The sequence below is a fragment of the Dendrobates tinctorius genome, unplaced genomic scaffold (genome assembly GCF_039654945.1).
Source record: "Dendrobates tinctorius isolate UK_male_01 unplaced genomic scaffold, ASM3965494v1 ptg000028l, whole genome shotgun sequence".
NCBI lineage: Eukaryota > Metazoa > Chordata > Amphibia > Anura > Dendrobatidae > Dendrobates > Dendrobates tinctorius.
In genome coordinates, this window is record NW_027361696.1 from 9797983 (window position 1) to 9820797 (window position 22815).

At 47.7% G+C, this 22815-nt stretch overlaps 1 protein-coding gene across 1 annotated transcript in view; it reads left to right on the plus strand.

Moving 5' to 3' along the window:
• The first annotated feature begins 718 nt into the window (after positions 1-718).
• The window catches only part of C1QB (complement C1q B chain), a 79843-nt gene continuing 57746 nt past the window's right edge, over positions 719-22815 (plus strand). The window contains exon 1 of the mRNA XM_073570092.1: positions 719-871. Within this exon, the coding sequence (XP_073426193.1) occupies positions 802-871 (70 nt within the window). The 5' untranslated portion in view covers positions 719-801. The remainder of the gene's footprint in view (positions 872-22815) is intronic.

Sequence of the window (22815 nt, forward strand, 5' to 3'; positions counted from 1 at the left end):
ACCACCCCTGAGGTCAATTACACCACCTGCAAGATAAGTGACACCGCACTCGAGATGAAGGACACTGCCCCGAAAATGAATCTCACCACCCTCGAGATGAATGACACCAACCACAAGATGATAGACTTTGCCCCTAAGATGAATAAAACAACCCATGAGATGATGAACACTGCTTTTGTGAGGAATGACACAATCCTGGTGCTGGATACCGCATCTGAGATGTATGATACCACCCTCGTGGTGCTGCACACCAGCGCAGAGAAAATATACTGCCCTCCGGGATTATACTCACTGCATCTGAGATGTTGATTTGCAAAATCTAACGTGCATAATTTCGAGCCAAAATATGCAAATTGTCTCTTCAGCGGGGAAGAGACTAGAACTCTAGTGTCACCTATTGGAAGTAGCAATCCTATAAGTTACTATATAGACCCTTTTAACGAGCCGTGTCCAGAATCCCAGTTTGCAGGCATTGTGTTTCGGGGTGTTGCCCTTCATTATTGCAAAGTATGAGATCTGATTTGGCTGTATAGGAGGCTTACGGCTGGGATCTAAGAGGTGATGTTTCCCGTTGTGGAGAGTGAGATGCCAGGAGCCAGAATAGCAGAAAGTGTCATCCGGTATTGACTTCATGCTGGACTGCGACACATAGCCATCAAGGCCGAATCTCATTTTTTAGAGGCACCAGATCTGATTCATCTCCCTTTTCTTTGGCTGTGGGTGAAGAGGAAGCAAATATCACATTCATGAGGAAGTCCAGAGCGCCCCGTCCCTGACTCCACTGACACTTCCACTTTATGTATGTTGTCAGGCTGCTGTTCATCCAGATGCACAACTTCGCTGAACCTCGCCATTAGGTCCAGACGACAAGGTAAGGGCTACTTCTCTGTGGGTCCCTGGTCCATATCATCAGAAGGGCTTGCCGGAGGCGGACTCCCCCTGGATCCCTGCTGACACCATCATCCCCTCTTCTTGTTGCTCTACAGCAGTGTTCCCCAACCTTTCTGCCTTGAGAGCCATGTTAAGCTTTGGGAAAGGGCCGCAAGCCACATTTAGGTCTGAGAGAGTCATGAGACACATCCAGCTCCCACCCACCTCACACTAGCGAGACACATTACCCCCATTACTGGTATAATGACAGCCAAAGTTTTTTCACTGAAATTACACAAAGGCAGTGTACCAAGAGCCAGGGTTTCCCACAATACCCCCACTCAGTATTCTCGCATCAACCATCCCCACCACACTGTTGCATCCAGCTTTAGGGTGTGTGCACACGCTATGGACTCTGCTGCGGATCTGCCGTTGTTTTGGTCCTGCGGATCCGCAGCAGAGTACAGTACGATTAAAATCAATGCAAAATGAAAACCGCTGTGCAGACAGTGCGGATTTTTCCTTGCGGATTTGCTGTGGTGTCAATTCTTTGTGCGGATTCCGCTGCGGTTTGGCACCTGCTCCATGGGAAACCCGCAGGCTAAACCACAGAAAAACTGCAGATAAACCGCAGGTCTTTTGACCTGCGGATTTACCTGGGGTTTTTGACAAATCCGCAGGACAATCCACATCGTGTGCACTCAGCCTTATACATCTCCTTTTGCCACTTCACATCATCCAGTCTCCACCTTACCATACTTAAATTATTTCCAAACCCTCAAGGCCAAAATATGCACATTCAGATCTGCTCTTCTGTAGTTATATATATATTTATTATTAACATTTTTTATATATTTGTAGAGCTAAAAATTACCCAAAGGATTTTATTGCTAAGTTTTAATGGTTGTAAGGCTTTGCTTATACTTATATGTGCTTTTCAGTGTGATGAATAAGTTTCTGTGCCTCTCTAGGAAGCCAAACCCTTTTTATGCTCTGCTGATGCTTGAACCTGTTGGCTCTATTCCATATGATTGGAGTAGCATTTGTCTTCTGGACTCTCCATGAATTAATTGATCAGATGTGCCCATTTCCTCTCACTCCTAGTGAAGTGATCCTCTCTTTGGATCCTAATCCTTTTCTGCTTGTCTTTAAATTTACACCTCTCTGAGTGTTTACTCAAATGCTTCTAAATGGACATGATCGGTCTAAGAGTACAGTTACACGTAGCGATGCACCAGCGATCCCGACAACGATATGGATCGCTGGTGCATTGCTAAGTGGTCGCTAGTGAGCTGCCACACAGGCAGATCTCACCAGCGACATCGCGGGGTCGGGGGTCGCTACTTACCTGTTAGACGCGGCGATCCTGACGTCCTCCCGCCCGCCTCCACGCCTCGCTCGTCGGCGCCAGAGGAAGCCCAGCAGGAAGTGGTCAATGAGGAATGGTCCAGGGAGTTCTCGCACGACCAATGATGAGCAGCGGGGGAGCGGGTCAGAGGTAAGTATCACATGCAGCGATATCGCTAGCAATATCGCTGCAACGTCACAAAATCGGTGACTTTACAGCGATATTGCTAGCGATATCGCAGTGTGTAACGGGGGCTTTATTAAATATTGATGCATACGCATTAACCTTTTCGATACCTCCATGTGATATATATAGATATATATAAAGTATATATATATATAGTTCTAGAGATCTTTGTATAGAAGTTTCCTCAGCTCAGGATGTCCTCTGGCTTTGAAGTTGCTTCTCGGCAGCACGGAAAAGCTGTTTGCGGAAAGGTTTTTTTTTTTTATTATTTCTCCCGTCAATTTAATTCAGGATCATATAAACTCATTTCTATAATTGTTTTTTATATTCTGGACCAGATCCTCATTTGGTGTATGCTTCAGAGTTTTAACTCCCCATTTCTTAATTATTAGTTTGCTTCAATTATATTCTCTCCCCTTTTCATTTAAGAAAATTTATTTTTGTGGTATAACATACTCCCAAGTAACTTGACAAACACATTTCCAGTTTTAATATATAAAAAAATTATTTTAATATTTATTAATAGTAAAGTATTTTAACTATGGTTCAACGTTGGCAATCTGTGTTCTTCAAGAGTCCTTCCCTCTAGCTCAGAAGCTCAAAGTAAATTCCTTCACCTCTGAATTTATTTCATTACTCCAATGTGAGTTTGATTCCACCTTTTTTCTCAGTGAGACTGTTTCTTGCCATTTTTTTTTCTCTTTCCATGATATCTCTCTTTTTCAATTTCGTTATCCTACAAACAAAAATAAGGCTAACTGTGTAAGATATTAATTTGTATTTCTCTGATGACTTTTAATCTTGTCATGTGAACTTTCTGATGAGCCTGAACTTTGACATTGGGTGTCATCTGATCCATTGGGTGTCGTTTTCAAATGCTGATGTGTACTACCCCAGAATGCCTATGACTCTTCTACAATATTTGTGGTATGTCCTGATGAAGGGGTCACCTGAACCCTGAAACACGTAGAATAAACCACGTTGAAACCTCTACAATGTTTGGAATTCTTCTTGCGGCAGCGTGGGGATGATCCTTCCTTCCTACCTAAGTGTATGCTTCTGTACTGGGCTACTCACAAAATTCACATCTGGAAAACTGCTCTTCATAGTTCTTTGTGTAGGGTCGGTGGGCCGGGCTGGGGGGGTGGTCCCTCTCTTACCGCGCAGAGACGTAACAGAGACATGATGGAGGCAAGTGTCGGGTACAACAGGTCCAAGTTTATTCTCTTGCCGTCTGCCTGACGGCCTCCGAAGTACACCGAACTTCAACTCACTTCACTTCACTTATCGGCCCTCCGTTTCCAGGGCCGCTTCACGCACACCGTACTTTACACCGGGGACGTACATATACGCACCGTCCCCTCTTCACTCTTCGACGCTCCTGTCAGATCCGTCACTGTGGCCGCCTTAGGACCGTAAACCAACAGTACTTTAACTGATCAGTCGTCTCTCTCAATACGGTATGCTTTACCTCGGTGCCTCGTCTATACTGCGGTACTTTTGTGTCAGGACCACCCCCCTGACTTTCTCTCTCCTCAGTCCCTGGTTTACTGGGTTAGTTTTCCTCACAGGACACAAACTGTCGTAGTCCTCCTTTCACTGGAGCTCCCCCTGAGGACTGGAACTTTCTGGAACCCTCTTGTCAAATTTATATCATTCCCGGTTCCCTGTAACTCCGCCCCCCCATGACCAACGGTTTCCTAAGCCCTAAGCTGATGTCAAGTCCTTTGCTCACACTCCTCCCTGCCCTCTAATGGTCAATCCAAGGTACTGCACACCACTACACTTTCTCAGCTGTTTCCCCACTGTAGTAACTGACACCTGTCTAGACTGTGCAGACCTTCCTTTCTCTATTCTGACAAGTCTGTCCCTCCGTCAGGTCACCTTCCCTACACTTGCTAGACCTGATGCTAATGCACCAAGCTGGCAGCCAGTCGCGAGCCACATATCATGGGCCCAAGAGCCACATGTAGCTCTCGAGCCACAAGTTGGGGACCCCTGCTCTACAGTATATTAGGGAACAGCTGATTAGCAGTGCCGGTGAGGGAAAAGGCGCCATAAAAACGTGGGTTTGATTCATCAAAGCTTTCACTACAGTATTCTGTCATAAAAACACATGTGACATGCACAAATGTGAACAAGTCGGTCGGATAGTGTTCACACCACCCACTTGCCTCTCCATGCTCTGTGTGTGAAGTGTATGTCTAGTGTATGTGTGTGGTGTGTGCTATGCATGTGTGTCTAATGTGTGTGTTTGCTGTGCATGTGTTTAGTGTGTGTAGTGTGCTGTGCATGTGTATGCTGTGCGTTTGTTTAGTGTGTGTGTAGTGTGTTTGCGTGTGCTGTGCATGCTGTTTGGTATAGTGTGTGTTGTGCATGTATGTCTAGTGTGTGTAGCGTGTATGTAAAGTGGATGCTGTGCATGCATATCTAATGTGTGTGTTCTGTGTATGTGTATCTTGTGTATGTGTGTGTGTGAACTGTGTCTAGTAAATAAGAAAAAAGGGTAATGAAACCTGGTGTATACGACATGTAGTGAAGTCTAGAGATCCACAAATCCAATTTTATATAATTAACCACCCACATGAACACCCAAGGACTGTATATGACCAGTTGTGATGTTAAGCATGCACAAAGGGGGAGGACGAATTCAAAATACAACTATCAGTCATAATAAAATTGCTTTATTGGACATAGTGAGGCAAGGCACAAACACAACATGCTAAAGAGCCATAAAAATAGTAAAATCAACGAATAGGGACACAGAGGCCCTGGGCGGACCCAGGGACCCCCTGTTTGCCACCTGTGTTCTTGTGTCCAGATATTATACACCGTCTATATGAATATATATATATATATATATATATTTTTTTTTTTTTTACTTTTGCCTGATTTAGTACTATTCAGTCTGGCTATTTATCAGTATACCATGGGCATCATATTATGTAACATTATTTGCTTGGTATATATTAGTGCCATGTGACTATTAATACACCTATGTGCAGTACTGGCTACAAGGGCCTCTTTGTCCCTATTCGTTGATTTTACTATTTTTATGGCTCTTTAGCATGTTGTGTTTGTGCCTTGCCTCAATATGTCCAATAAAGCAATTTTATTATGACCGATAGTTGTATTTTAGATTCGTCCTTCCCCTTTGCGTCTAGCAAATAACTGGTGTGTAAGTAATGTGTATGTTGCATTTATCTAATACGAGATTTGTGTATAGTGTGTACTGTGCATGCGTGCCTAGTATGTGGCTGGTGTGTATGCGGCGTATATTGTGTGACTGGCGTGTATGTGGCATGTATTGCTCATATTGTCATCTAATGTGTGACTGGTGTATATGTGGTGTATATTGTGTGACTGGTGTTTATGTGGCATATATTGTGTGTCTAGTATGTGACAGGTGTGTATGTGGTGTATGTTTAGTGTATGTCCTGTGTGTGCTGTGCATGTATGTCTAGTGTGTACCTGATGTGTATGTGGTGTGTGTACTGTGCATGTGTGTCTAGTGTGTGACTGGTGTGTATATGGTATGTGTGTGCTGTGCATGTGTGTCTATTGCGTGACTAGTGTGTATGTGGGGTGTGTGTGCTGTGCACGTGTGTTTAGTGTGTGACTGGTGTGTATGTGGTTTGTGGGTGTGCTGTGCATGTGTGTCTAGTGTGTGACTGGTGTGTATGTGGTGTAGCGTTGCGCCTACTGTGTGTGTTGGGGAATACTCGCTTGGCAGCAGATTAACATAGTCAGGCCCAATTTTTCACACAAAACAGTCCATAAGGTTTATTTAAAATGCCATAACCGCACTGTAAGCCATGTTGCACATCACCGGCTTACACATAGTCCATTACTTCATCACATATGGCTTTACAATGCATTCACTAGTTACGCCTGACTCTCTCCAGTCACCAGGCGACTGCACAGTTCAGTAACTGATCTTTGTCAGTTCCTTCCCCATACCCGGAGTTACCTTTCAGGAGCTTCTGCTCCACAGGCTGACTCCTCGTCAGTCCAAGGTCCTCAACAAGATGGCATCTTCCTCAATGCAGGGTCGTCCTAGGCTGCACACACATGTGGCCTGTCCGGGTGCTATTCAGGACGCTCATCCAACACCCAGGCCACCAGGTCCAAGGTCTCACCGTGTGCTTTTCAGGAAGTCCATCCCCACCTGGGACTTTCCAACACAGATCTTTCAGGACCTAGCACTCTGAACCATTCAGGTCCATACACTCTGACCATGTGACCAGACCTCAGTCACATTATATGCAGGGCCGGCGTTAGGAGCAGGCAGACCAGGCAGCTGCCTAGGGCCCCTGCTCCCCCAGGGGCCCCCAGCTAGTGGTACATCATGCTGCCGCTATGGGGCCCCTGTGAGGCAGGGGGGCCCTCCTGCCCCCGGCGCCGACTCCCCCCGCCGCCATCACAGCAATGATGGAGGAGAGAGCGTCAGCTGATGCTCCCTCTCCCATCATTCCCCGCTCTGCTTCTGACACAGCGGGTGTGCAATGAAGTCACTGTGTGCCAGGCAAAGCAGGAGCCAGGAGCAGCGCGGGCACCAGGGGAAGGTGAGGAGAGTGTTTTTGTTTTTTTTAACATATCGTTGTGTGTGCTGGACTGTGGGGCCCCTCTCGAGGGGGGGTATGCTATGTGCGGCTGGGCTATATACACCATGTGGGGCTGGGCTGTATATGTCATGTTGGGCTGCGCTGTATATACCATGTGGGCCTGGGCTGTATATGCCATGTGGGGCTGGGCTGTATATACCATGTGGGGCTGGGCTGTATACTATGTGTGGCTGGGCTATATATATCATGTGGTGCTGGCCTGGGCTATATACAGTATACCATGTGTGGCTGGGCTATATAATATGTGTGACTGGGCTATATATACCATGTGGTGCTGGGCTATATATATCATGTGGTGCTAGGCTGTATACTATGTGTGGCTGGGCTATATATACCATGTGGTGCTGGGCTGTATACTATGTGTGGCTGGGCTATATATACACCATGTGGTGCTGGGCTGTATACTATGTGTGGCTGGGCTGTATATACCATGTGGTGCTGGGCTGTATACTATGTGTGGCTGGGAGATATATATATCATATGGTGCTGGCCTGGGCTATATATACCATGTGTGGCTGGGCTATATATACACCATGTGGGGCTGGGCTGTGTATACCATGTGTGGCTGGGCTATATATACCATGTGGTGTTGGGCTGTATACTATGTGTGGCTGGGCTATATATACACCATGTGGTGCTGGGCTATATATACACCATGTGGTGCTGGGCTATATATACACCATGTGGTGCTGGGCTGTATACAATGTGTGGCTGGGCTATATATACACCATGTGGGGCTGGGCTGTATATACCATGTGGGGCTGGGCTGTATATACCATGTGGGGCTGGGCTATATATACCATGTGGGGCTGGGCTATATATACCATGTGGGGCTGGGCTATATATACACCATGTGGGGCTGGGCTATATATACACCATGTGGGGCTGGGCTATATATACACCATGTGGGGCTGGGCTATATATACACCATGTGGGGCTGGGCTATATATACACCATGTGGGGCTGGGCTATATATACACCATGTGGGGCTGGGCTATATATACACCATGTGGGGCTGGGCTGTATATGCCATGTGGGGCTGGGCTGTATATGCCATGTGGGGCTGGGCTGTATATGCCATGTGGGGCTGGGCTGTATATGCCATGTGGGGCTGGGCTGTATATGCCATGTGGGGCTGGCTGTATATGCCATGTGGGGCTGGGCTGTATATACCATGTGGGGCTGGGCTATATATACCATGTGGGGCTGGGCTGCATATACCATGTGATGCTGGGCTATATATACCATGTGTGACAGGGCGCTATATACTATGGTGCTGGGCTGTATACCATGTGTGGCTGGGCTATATATACACCATGTGTGGCTGGGCTATATATACCATGGTGGTGGTGGGCTATATACTATGCGGCTGTGTTATATACCATGGGGGGTACATTTTACATTATATTCTATGGGGGAGGAGGTGTTATATAATATGGGGGACTGCATTATATTCTATGGGGAGGTGGGCTGTATTATATTCTATTTGGGGCCACATTATATTCTATGGGGGGGCTGTATTATATTCTATGGGGGGGTGATTGCATCATACTCTGAGGGGGCTACATTATACTATATGAGGAGGCTACATTGTATTCTCTGGGGGACTGCATTATATTCTGTGGGGGGGCTAGGTTATATTGTATGGGGGCTTTGTTATACTTTATGAGAGGGCTCCATTATATTCTATGGGTCCTGCATTATACAATATGAGTAGGGCTAGATTGTATTCTATGGAGGGGCTACATTATACTATATAAGGGACTGCATTATATTCTATGGGGGCTGCAATATACTCTGAGGGGGCTGCCATATATTCTATGGAGGGGCTGCATTATACTATACGAGGGGGGGCTGCATTACATTCTATGGGGGGGGGTTACATTATATTCTGAGGAGTGATTGCATTATACTCTGGGGTAGCTGCATTATGCTCTAAGGGATGGCTGCATTATACTATAAAAGGGGGGCTGCATTATATTCTATGGGGGGTTACAATATATTGTATGGCAAGGCTGAATTATACTCTGTGGGGTGGCTGTATTACACTCTATGGGGTGGCTGCATTATACTATATGTGGGCTGCATTGTACTGTATCAAGGACTATGGGGAATACATTATATGAAGAACTATGGGGTGCATTACACTACGGGAAGTGAATTGCACTACATGGATGACTATGGCAGTGCATTATACTATATAGAGCCCTATGAGGAGTGTATTATATTATATGTAGGACTGAGCAGTGTATTTTCATACATGGAGGGCTATGAGGAGTGTATTATACTATATGGAGGACTATGGGGCACATTATATTATATGGAGGACTATAGGGTTTAAACTGTAGATGTGCTGCTGATAACATGATGCTGTATGGTGATCTGTTAGTGATTCATTAGTGATTGTTCTGTTCCCATCATTCTTTCTCAGACAGTGGAAAGAGGCCGGGAAACAAGTGTTGAACGACTTCAATATTCTTGATCACACTCATTTAGCGGCCTGAACTCAGCGCATGTAACTACAACCGAAATGCTTCTGTGTGATGTGCAAGTATGTTAGCATTTGGGACCCCATTTTAAACTTTGCCTAGGACCCCATTTTGCCTAAAACCGGCCCTGATTATATGGTAATTACCCCCATGGACTGGCCAGTTACAATAATGCACCATCATAATTATGCCTCCAAGCGCATCCTGAAGCACACACACAGCATCCCTTAGCTGTAACAGGTGTCACTGCCTCACAGTGGTCTGTGTGTGCTGTGTGTGTGTGTCGTGTGTGACTGGTGTGTATGTGGTGTGTGGGTGTGCTGTGCATGAGTGTCTAGTGTGTGACTGGTGTGTATGCTGTGCATGTGTGTCTATTGTGTGACTGGTGTGTATATGGGGTGTCCGTGATGTGCATGTGTGTCTAGTGTCTGACTGGTGTGTGTAGGGTGTGCGTGATTTGCATGTGTGTCTAGCTTGTGACTGGTGTGTATGTGGTGTGTGTGCTGTGCTTGTGTGACTGGTGTGAGTGCTGTGCATGTGTGACTGATGTGAGTGCTGTGCATGTGTGACTGATGTGAGTGCTGTGCATGTGTGTCTAGTGTGTGACTGGTGTTTATGTGGTGTGTGCGCTTTGCATGTGTGTCTAGTGTGTGACTGGTGTGTATGTGGTGTGTGTGCGGTGCATGTGTGTCTAGTGAGTGACTGGTGTGTATGTGGTGTGTGTGCTGTGCATGTGTGTCTAGTGTGTGACTGGTGTGTACGTGGTGTGTGCTGTGCATGTGTGTCTAGTGTGTGACTGGTGTGTATGTGCTGTGTGTGCTGTGCATTTGTGTCTAGTGTGTGACTGATATGTATGTGGTGTGTGTGCATGTGTGTCTGATGTGTATGTGGTATGTCTGCTGTGTCTGTGTGTCTACTGTGTGACTAGTGTGTATGTGGTGTATATTGCATGTTGTCACAGGGTCACTGACGCTGTACGTGAGGGGAAAAATGTGTCACGGAGATTGCTTTCTTCCATGATGTGAAACCCATAAGTTTCTCCCTAGCATGATATGTGCTGAAGAGGTAACCAGCCATTACAAGGGTCCAGTTTTTAGTGAGTAGGTGAGAGATGGGTGGAACGCCTTCTCATCATATCTCCACCTTAAGGGTGTGGTTGGGGAAGCTAAATGCTCAACCTGTCATGTCTCCTCCTGGTCAGTAAAGAATGCTAATAAAAAGCAGCAACATGGTAAAGTAACTGTAAAATTATAACCAATTAGTATGATGTCTAGTTGCTACAACAATAAAAGGACCAAAATGTGGACTGGTCGCTTATCAAGAGACATGAATGAGGGGGTGTGAAAACCACAAACACAACCAAAAAGTCCATTTACATTAAAAATATATTTTATTGAAAATTTTAACGACAAAGACGGTGTACATATAGTGCAACCTGTAGGCACAAATGTGCAGCTATAAAAGAGAGGCGCTCTAACCCATGGAGCCAAAATGGCATATATAGGTACAAAAAAAAGAAATCCTAGTAGTAATACATCAAAAATAGTAAAATAGAACTGTCAAAAGTGTATATGTCTATCTTAATATAGATGTACCTGAGGTAGATCTTATACAAAATATTAAACAGTAACCCCTTCCAAATAGACAATATCAGGCTCAAAAGAGACAGGCAGAGTCATTGTGCTAGACTGGTAACACATTAGCACCATGCTGTAAATGCGTCATAGGGTAAATGCCAAAGTCCTTATAGTTACCTCCAGTCAGTGACACAATAGGGCTACCAGGGTTAGCGCATCAACCCCGATGCACGTTTCAGATGCTCGTCCTTCGTCAGGGACGGTGATAAATAGACCAAACCGGGAATATAAATATCCGCCGGACCGGAAGTGGTAGGGCCGTGGACCGGAAGTGATGCATCTGTCACCATGACAACCCGGGACGCAGGACAGCGTCGGCGACATGTGGCAGGCGGTGCCCGGCAAGACACCATAGCAACTGCCACCACATAAAGACGCTGAGAGCAGCCTGGCGCTACGGGACAGGATGCGCATGCGTGCAGACCCGCGGCGCTGTCACAAAAACAGATTGTATAAAGGTATAATATAATGAAAAAACATATGATCAAGTTTAGGACATGGTGCTATCATTTGTTAAGGATAATATGGACATAACAACAATAAATAAATAAAGATATTAAACGGGCATTATTAATGCATATGTAAAATGGATGGTCACATAATCACCAGCACACTGCCTCAATTAGATAATCATAACTATTGGTGGGAACTACATATGTACAACACCAGTAGACAAAAAGGGCATTACATATAAATCTGAAGACTCAGATCGCAGTAATGTTATCAATTACGGTTAGTACAAACATGGTCATGTCCTTACAAATGAATATAAATCTGGCTACAAATATTAACTGAGCCGAAAGAGGACCCATTAGGAATATGAATGGTCATATAACCACTAGTATTTAGCCATATATCAAATGGTGATCATGAGACCATTAATGGGGAATAGACATGCAATTAGATCCCATGTCAAATAGACATCATCATGTGTAAATGCACCAAAATAAATAAAGATATAAATATAAGTACAAAAAGAAACATATTCAATATAAAAATCAATGATAATATCTCAAAATACATAGTCAACCCTCCAGATCAATGTTTATAAACATACTAGATGATGGCCCGATTCTAACGCATCGGGTATTCTAGAATGTGTATGTTTTACTAATGATGCTGCCTATTCAGCATCATTAGTAAAAGACAGAATGTAAAAAATAACTAAAAAATTTTTAAAAAAGGTTATTCTCACCTTCCGACGGCCCCCGATCTCCTCTCCATGCTCCCGGCATCTTCCGGTCCCAGTAATGCTTAGCCCGAAGGACCGGAGATGACGCCACTCTCGCGAGAGCACGACGTCATCAGAGGGCTTTCGCGCAAAGCATTACTGGACCGGAAGATGCCGGGCACGTGGTGACAGGAGGGAAAGAGTCCGGGGGCCGTCGGAAGGTGAGTATATCACTATTTTTTATTTTAATTCTATTTTTTACAGGTTTATGGTACCCAGGGTCTCCTCACTTCCGGACCCTGGGTACCATCCGCTCATTGAGCGCTGCGCCGGTCATCTCCCGGCTGCGTCGCCGCTGACCTCCGTGCGGCAGGACATGACCCGCGGCAACCGTCGGGAGATCAGCGGATAGCGCCGCAGATCTCACGACGGTAGCGGTGGCGTGCATCGTTCGAATTCCGCGCCAATTCGCGGCCGGACTGCACCTGTCGCTGATTGGTTGCGCCCGGCCGCGACCAATCAGCGACGCAGGATTTCCATTACAAACAGGCAGAATTAAATGATTATATAGTAGATATGGAATACAATCAACCCCCAAACAATTGTACATATATCTCCCAATATTTCACATAAATCATTGTAGCAGCCCATAAATTGTTCCATATCAAAAACAAAAATAGCCAGAAGATACAATCAACTGATCCAGGTCCAGGCGATGATCAAAGGTGAAGTGAACCTAAAATATAAGAGAGATAACAAAAAATAATTAGTTAAAACCGGTTAAAAGCAAAGCAGCACGATTGCCTGTAGGTGCACAATTGTACAGCAGAACTGCAATCACAAAAATGGGGCAAAATTCAAGCTTTCATTAAGGCCGTGTGGATGGACCGTATAGAGGGTCCAAATCCAACGTACCTCCAGTTGAGCCAGATGCTGAGAGACATTCCCACCCTGGATCCCCATATCGAGGGCATCAATACCCTAGAGCATCAATACCCTTGACCCTGAAACCCCTGCTATCACTCTGATGATGTAGTTTGAAGTGTTTGGGTATAGTTTTTAGTGTGGATATGTCATTCTCATTTACTGCAGCCTGTATAGCAAGAATATACTCCCTGACCCGGACCTTAAGTTGTCGTGAAGTAAGTCCTATATATATCAGGGAACATGGGCAGGTGGCATGGTAAATCACTTTTTTAGATATGCAGGTGATGGTTTTCCGTATCAATAAATGAATCACTCCAACCTATGTTCACACATGTCACGCAGCGTTCACAGGAGACACATCCATCCCTAACACTCCTATTACTTAAAAATGTTGTCGGGGGATCACCGATATAATGGCTCTGTATTAGATGTTCACGTAAATTTCTAGCATAGCGATGGGTTATCAAAGGCTTATCTAGCAATAACTTTGAAATTATAGGGTCAGTCTTCAGGATCGGCCAAGACTTATGGAGGGTCTTTCTTACACCTGTTTGGGAACAAAAGTTGGTAATAAATCTAATTTGTTCAGATTTATTTGTATTTGTATCAGTTTTATATAACAAATTATTTCTAGAACTATATTTTGCCCGGTTGTATGCCTTTTTAATTGTCCGATGGCTATAACCCTGTTCAAAAAATTTTGTTTTTAAATCCTCTGCTTGTTCCTCTTAATCCGCATCCGTTGAACATATACGGCAAAGGCGAAGGAACTGGCTCGTTGGTACAGATTGTACCATATGTCAGGGGTGGGAGGAGGAAGCATGCAGCAACATGTTCATGGAAGTTGGTTTTCTATAAATACTTGACTGAATTACCCCCATAGGGTCTCTCCTCAATGTAACATCTAGAAATTCAATTTTATTCTGGTCATATACAAAAGTCAAATGTATATTTCGGTCATTGCTGTTCAAATCTTGGATAAAGTTATGAAGGGACGTGGTGGTATCCAGTCAGATCAAGAGGATGTCGTCTTTGTACCGCCTACAGAGGAGGACGCGGTCCATCGACTCCTGTTTATCTGACAGAAAGAGGTCCCTCTCCCACAGACCCAGGAGCAAGTTATCATAGGAGGGCGCAAAGGCCACTCCCATGGCTGTTCACTGGAACTGTAGGAAGAAGGACCCCTTAAAACAAAAAAATTATGGGTAAGTGTAAAATGTAGTAGTTCAAGTGTGAGAGCTCTCATGCCTGAAGAATAGTTAGATGTCATCAGGAAGAATTTGATGGCACATAGGTCATCGCAATGCCTTATATTGGTATACAGCGACTCAATGTCAGCTGTAACCAACTTTACGAAGTAATTGGTTAGGTCCTTAAGGAAGGAAGGCAACTCCTCAACCAAAGGTTGCTGCATGGAGTCAATCCACCGGTTAATGCCCTCCAAGTAATTCCCACGACCCAAGATAATAGGACGACCCGGTGGGGATTGAATATTCTTATGAATCTTAGGGACGAGGTAAAACGTAGGTATCAAGGGTTCTATCACTGTCAGAGCTGTGGCCAGCTCCTTAGTAATGACGCCAGTTACAGTGGCCCTGGACAAAATCTCCGAGTTGTGAACTGAACGCAGACAAGGGATTATATGTCATCCTTTTGTAACAGATGTTATTTTTCCTCTTCCTACATAATATTAGGCCATAATACGATATTGCCCCCCTTCTCTTCCGGTTTAATAACAATGTCAGGGAGACTCTGTAGATGTTTAAGGCGTACCCGCTCCTCCCTAGTCAAATTATCTTGCTGTATATGTCGTGGAAATTGTAGCAACTCTTTGGTTACCATCTTTACAAATAGGTCAATAGTACTACAATTAGAGAGTGGGGGAATCTCTTTGAGCGCGGCCGGATGGACGGAGGTATCTTACCTCCTTCAGGTGTGTTGTGTTCGTGTCACGATGTGACTGGACCTGCGTGATGCGACCCGACGATCGGTCAGTCACCAAACAACAAGACAAAACAAGGGGACACCGGGGACACAATTACAACGGTGGGCCCTGCAATAGGGACCGGGGAAATGGACACCTCCTGCACTCTCCTAAGGAAGTGCCCTGAAGTCCCCTGATGTTCCCTATACAGGTTCTTTCAACCTGTCGCCGAACAGGATACCTTGGTCCCTCACTTGCCCTGCATCTATCCCTTACTAGGGAACTGGCAAGTGCGGACACTGATCCCACCGCTGTACTAATGAAACACCAAGAAAAAATAATAGACAGGGAAAAGCAAACAACACTTAGCTTTCTCTGCAGTCATGCACCGGACAGCAGAGTAAGGCACCCGAAAACCGCTTTCAGCTGTATGGCCACTGCACCAGATAAGCTGCTAACACCACTGCTCCAGATAACTCCTCTCTTTAGAACGGTTGGTTTCCAAAGGACCTGTATTACCAACAGTCAGCTGGTGTACCAGGTGACCTTATATAGGAAGGAGGGAGTGGTCAACACCAGCAACAACAGACTCACAAAACATGCATTTGCACCAGCGACCACCAGGGGCAAAAATTGACCCCCAACCCCCGATGGCCAGAAAGGAAAAAAGTCTACATAGGAGAAGCCCACACTGACACAGATCCAAAAATGGATTGTGACAGTACCCCCCTTACAATGAGGGGCCTCTGGACCCTCAACACCGCACCTCACTGGAAAACCACCTACAGTGAGAATGCCTAGATCCACCAGAGTTCACCTCAGCAACCACCTGACTCTCAGGTTTATGGCAAACTTTGGCAGATGGAAGTGGCAACGCATGTTTCGGAGGCACCACAAATCTCCAGAGCGCCGACCTGGGGAACGAGTTGTGTATGGGCATAACTGGGGGTAACTCCAACTGGTAAGTCCCTGGGCCGAGAATGGCCGACACCCGATACGGCCCGATCACCCGGGAACTCCAGACCCCAGCAGCTCACTTCCACTGGATGCTTTTGGTGGACACCAATACATACTCATTCACACACAGGTCCGGACCTGAACATTTATTGCTAAACACATGTTTGCCACAAGATGGTGAACTGTTCACGGAGCTGACAACAGAGGCGTCCCCCTGTGTCTCAACAATCACACCCCCACAATTTAGAGAGGGAACCACCACCCTCCTCTGACCCCTCCTCCTACGAGGACTCGGCCTCTCAGTGTTTGCTAATGGTGAAGGTTGAGACTTGCCCCTACTGCCTGGCAGCACCTCTGCTGCCCCCACTGGAGAAGAAGGGGATGGCAGAGACAGTAGCCCCCAGGCAGCAGCCTTCACATGACTGACCCCAGCCGACTACTTCCATAGGCCGCCAATCTATTACCGGGTTGTGTCTTTTCAACCATGGGAGGCCTAAAAGATAGGTGATGGCATTCCTTCCAAGACGTAGCATGACAAGGACTCTTCATGATGAGTCCCGATATGCAGATTTGTATTGAGTAAAGCACCCGAACACCGTTTTCAGCTGTATGGTCACTGCACCAGATAACTCCTCTCTTTAGGATGGTTGGTTTCCAAAGGACCTGTATTACCAACAGTCAGCTGGTGTACCAGGTGACCTTATATAGGAAGGAGGGAGTGGTCACCACCAGCAACGACAGACTCACAAAACATGCAGGAACACCAGCGGCAACCGGGGGGCAAAAACTTACACCAACCCCCGATGGCCAGAAAGGAAAAAAGTCTACATATGAGAAGCCCACACTGACACAGATCCAAAAATGGATCGTGACAGTTCGTTAGACAGATCCTCCAATGCCCTTAACGCTGATTGTTCTTCCTCTGTTGGGAATGATTTAGGCTAGGTTCACATTAGCGTTTGTGAGCGCAGCGTTTCGTCTGCATGCGCAAACGCATGTCAAAATGCATACAAAAGCATGTTTACTCCGCGTTTTTTATCAGCATCAGCTTACACATGACGGCAAAAAAACGCTGCGTTTGCATGCGTTTTTTGCATGCGTTTGCATTTTTCAGTGCATGCGTTCTGAGAATTTCCTTAACAAAAGCCACACCCAATGGGTGTGTCTTATTTCCCAGACATTATGTGAAAAACGCATGCGTTTTGAATGCATGTGTACGCATGTCCTTGCGTACGCATGCGTTCCCATAGACAGTAATGTGTTTATTTGACGCACTCATCCACATGCGCATGAATGCCACTTCCAAAAATCCAACATGATGCGTTCGCCGGACCCTGCCACACTCCGAAAAATGATGCATGTGTGGGGAGGAGGACCCCCATATAGTGATTGGGCCGGAACCAAGGGGACCGCCATCAGAGTTATTGAAGGAATCACATCAGGAGGATTACAAAGGGAGACATGCGACTGAAGTTGTCAGGGCAACAGGGGGCGGGGCTAGGGTAAAAGGAGCAGGGGACGCGCTGAAGTGGCAGTTGGGGAAGAGAGAGAGTGAAGTCAGGATGCAGGGTGACTTGCAGGGGCACCGAGAGGAGCCTGCGAGGAGAAAGCTGGACATTTACCGACAAGAGAGACTTGAGAGACTGTTCCCAGAGACTGTTCTCCGCTCCCGTTCTGAGAGAATCATCCCCACTACCCCCCGTCTTGGTGATAGAGGAACTTTACCTCAGGTTGTGGCCGTGAGTACCCGTAACCAGGCCACAGAGGCCTGGGCACTTCCCCCCAGCCTTCCCCCATCACACCGACCCGGCCGTCACGGGCCTGAAGATACGCCACCTCGTCACAGGCGAGATAAAAGCCTCGCTACCCTGGCTTTGGGAGAGACTCCTTGATAAAGGACGGCTACAGGTCATCTGGGGAACTGCGTCATCACCGTGCGCCTCCTCCATCATTTTCTTCAGGGCCTGTTGCGCCCCAACGGCATCACTTTCTTCAGGGCCTGTTGCGCCCCAGCGGCAGCATTTCCTTCAGGGCCTGTTGCGCCCCAGCGGCAGCGCTTTCTTCAGGGCCTGTAGCGCCCCAACGGCTTCGCTTTCTTCAGGGCCTGTTGCGCCCCAACGGCATCGCTTTCTTCAGGGCCTGTTGCGCCCCAACGGCCTCGCTTTCTTCAGGGCCTGTTGCGCCCCAACGGCCTCGCTTTCTTCAGGGCCTGTTGCACCCCAACGGTATTGCTTTCTTCAGGGCCTGTTGCGCCCCACCGTCATCACTTTCTTCAGGGCCTGTTGAGCCCCATTCCTTCCCAGGGAAGCGAGACTTCAGGACAGCCGCCTCAGCGACCTCAACGCGGCCACGCTCACGAAACCTGCAGTCCCCGGAAGGCTAAGTGGCATTAGAATTTGGATAAGATTGTTGAGTCCCTGCGTGGACTGTTTGCTTTGTTCTTAATTGTATGTTTGTTCAGACAAGCCCAGTGGCTAAAGCTAGATAAAAGTTATTTTGCAAACCATCAGTCGTCTAGTGTCTCGTCACTGCATCCTGCGAACCTGCTCAACCCTACACTTGGCGTAGTCGGCAGGATGCAGTCTCCGAGCATAGACGGTGGTGGCGCAGGTCAGGGGGAAGCTGTAGACTCTGTAAATAATGAGGGCCCCCGTACTAGCATTTCATTGGGGGCCATGCTGAACAACCTGCCTAGATTCTCCGGCTCCAATACTATGCTATGGAGCTGGACAGAGCGAATGTGGGGGCTCTTTCGGATGCACCCAATGACCCCTGACCTGGATGCTGAAGTGGCACTCATGGCCCTAGACGGGGAGGTGGGGAGGTCAGTGATGTTGAAACCTCCGGGGCACCGCAACACTTTTGAAAAGGTGTTGCAGATAGTGGAACAGACCCACGGGGATCCCACTAATGTGGAAGAGTTAAGGACCCGTCTGTTTAGCCGGATGCAGGCAGAGGGGGAGACGATTACTCAGTATATGAATGTACTCCAAGAATTGCATATGGCTATTGAAAGAAAAGACGGGGTAGGGGTAGGACCTGTTGACATTACCCTACGTGACCTACTGGTGACTGGACTGCGAGATCCACTGATAAAGCAGGCATTACGGGAACAGATCAGAATGAATCCCCACATAGACTTTTCAGAAGTGGGAAGTCAGGCACGGGTTCGGGAGCAAGAGCAGGGGATGGCGGTCCTCGTGGGGAAGGTCCGAGGTGTGGAGGCCTCCTCGAACACAGTTGAGGAACCTCAGTGGGTGGAGGAGATGAAGCGAGAATTGAAAAATATTAAGAGCGAGTTGGCTGAAGTAAAAAGAAGAACCGAACCGGAGACTGGACGACCCAGTGTTAATCCCGGTCCCTGGGGGTCACGCTCTCCGCGGGGTGGTCAATCTGTACCGGCCAGGTGTTATGAGTGTGGAGAACCAGGCCACTTCGCCCGAGAGTGTCCGCGGCGTGGGAGATACCCACCCCGGCGGCCATTAAACTAAAGGGCTCCGGGCTGGGGGGACGCCGCTCGGAGCCGAAAACCACAACTAGGGGTGGTGGAAGTCCCGAAGATTTGGTAGCAAAGTGTCCGGTAGTTTGGGCAGAAGTAGAGGGCCGGGCCGTCCGGTGTCTGGTGGACACGGGGTCGCAAGTAACCACTATGCCCGCAGCGTACTTTCAACAAAATTTTCCGGAGGCAGCAAGGCCTCAGTGGGGGCCCATGATTAGACTAGTAGCCGCCAACCAACTGCCGGTCCCGGTTGCCGGGGTAGTGTGGGTGCAGGTGACGTTGTGCGGTAAACCCCTCGGCCGCAGAGGGGTGGTGCTGACTCAAGGAGAAGCTGATCAACGACACCCCGTCACCCTAGGAATGAATATTTTAAAAGAGTTTGGTAACCTGTTGCTTAATGATCCCACACAAAGGACACTGAAGCAGTGGGGCTCTCGCACAGCTCAGGGACAGGTATTCCAGCAGCTGGTGCGAGGTGCGTGGGTGCATCGGGACTGCCAGGAGGGTGAGGCTCTTGGCAAGGTCATCGCGTCAGCGGCACCCCTGCTTGTGCTGCCTCCTGGACAGACAGTGGTGGCCCTGCCAATTCGGGCCCCGATACCTTTGGAGGGTGTAGAGGTGCAGGTGGAGCCGTGTCACTCAGAGCACTTACCTCCTGGCATACTGGTGGCCTGTTCCCTCGCTACGGTGCGAAAAGGAACCGTCCTGGTCCGCTGCGTTAACCTTGAAGACTGAGATACCATTCTGAAAGCACGGACTGTACTGGCCAAACTAGTAAAGCCTTTAGAAGAAGTGCTGCCCGCTCCTGTGGTTCAATTACGAGTACACCCCGAGGATCCTTGGGAGGTAACAATACGAACCTTACAGGCCCACGAAGTCTCGACACAAGAGAAAGGACGAAATATTTTGGAGCAGATGCAGGCCGAGCTTTCTGGACTAACTGCGGCCCAACTTTCACAAGTAAAAGCATTGCTGGGACAGTACCATGAGGATGACTTTGGGTGTACCACCGCCATCACTCATGAGATCCCCACAGCAGGAGTGGCCCCTATCCGAGAACGATATCGACAGATCCCGCCACAACTCTATCAAGAGGTGAAAACTTTGCTGGCTCAGATGCTGCAAAAAGGGGTGATACGGGAAAGTCAAAGCCCTTGGGCGGCCCCCATCGTGTTCGTCCGGAAGAAAGATGGTACACTACGATTCTGTGTGGATTATCGTAAATTGAATGCTTGCACTATTAAAGACTCATACCCACTGCCCCGCATAGAAGAATCTCTGTCTGCATTGGGCAAAGCAACATATTTTTCGACCCTGGACTTGGCCAGTGGGTACTGGCAGGTGCCCATGTCAGAAGAGGACAGAGCTAAGACGGCGTTCATAATGCCCATGGGACTGTTTGAGTTTAATCGAATGCCATTCGGGCTGGCCAACGCCCCCGGGACCTTTCAGTGATTGATGGAGCGATGTCTAGGGGATCTCACTTTTGAGGCCACGTTGATCTACCTGGACGACATCATTGTCTATGCCGCCTCCTTCGAGGACCACCTGAAGCGATTGGGACAGGTACTCAGCCGGATGCAAAAGTACGGGTTGAAGGTGAAGCCTCAGAAATGTCACCTATTTCGCTCTCAGATTGAGTATCTGGGTCATGTCGTTTCGGCAGAGGGTGTGAGGCCATCCCGGGAGAAGATTGCTGCTATCCAGGAATGGCCTACCCCCGAGATGGTGAAAGACGTGCGGGCTTTTCTGGGGTTAGCTGGATATTACCGTCGTTTCGTAAAGAATTTTGCATGTCGAGCTCGAGCCCTGCATGACCTGCTGAAGGGGGCTCCCGCTGGGGCCAATGGGCGAAAAATCCAGTGGCAACACCCTCAGGAAGAGGCCTTCCAAGATCTCAAGGCTGCACTCTCGGATGCCCCAGTGTTGGCTTATGCGGATTTCTCTCAGCCGTTCATCCTGCACACTGACGGGAGTCTTCACAGGCTAGGGGCTGTGTTGTCCCAGGTTCAGGATGGCCGGGAGAGGGTGATCGCATATGGAAGCCGTTCACTCCATGACTCCGAGCGTAACCCTGACAATTACAGCTCTTTTAAGCTCGAGCTCCTCGCAGTGGTGTGGGCTATGACGGAGAGATTCGCAGAGTACCTAGCGGGCTCCGAGGTGGTAGTGCGAACTGACAACAACCCACTGGCTCATTTGGAAAACGCCAAGTTGGGGGCTTTGGAGCAGCGATGGGTGGCCCGAATGGCGAAGTACAATTACAAGATTATTTACAAAAGAGGGGCCGAGAATGTTCATGCAGATGCTCTCTCCAGGATTCGACATACAACTCCCGGACAGAATCGAGACGAAGAATTAGAAGGAGAGGAAATACCGTTCGCTCTTACCGCTGCCGTGCTCACCAATGTTGATGCAAAAGTATCTTCCCCAGAGGCCCACAGGGGCATCCTGGAACAATCTCGGGATAAGTGGATACAACAGCAACAAGAAGATGAAGAAGTTGGACTTCTCCGGACATGGGTCGCCGCTGGTCAATTACCCACTGATACTCAACGACAAACTTTGACCCAAGACCTGTCGCTGATGCTGCGACAATGGGAGAGACTGATTATCCGAAAGGGACTACTGTACCGTAAAATCACTTCACAAACAACCTCATCGACTGTTTGGCAGGTGGTTACGCCCGGAGCTTAACTACACGAACTGGCTCGAGAGGCTCACGAAAAAGGGGCCCACTTTGGAGTCAAAAAGACTTTGCAATGGTTACAACAGAAAGTTTATCACCCATGCTTGTCGGCTGTTGTGGACGAAGTTTGCTGTACCTGCCGCCAATGTGAATTGGCCAAACCGCCTGCTCAGGGGGCCGCAACACAGACGATTGTGACTTCAGCACCCTTTGAGCTCCTGACGGTGGATTATCTGCACATTGGTCCCGCATTCCAGGGATACGAACACTGCCTCGTCATGGTGGATCATTTCACCAAGTTCGCTGTGGTCACCCCTACTCGAGACCAGACCGCGGAGTCAGCCGCCTCCGCAATTTGCAGAAACTTTATACAAGTGTACAGCTGTCCTCAACGTATACATTCCGACAAGGGAGCATGTTTTTTGGGGAAAGTTATGGAGGAACTACATCATCTTTATGGGATTGATAAATCCCGGACCACACCATATCACCC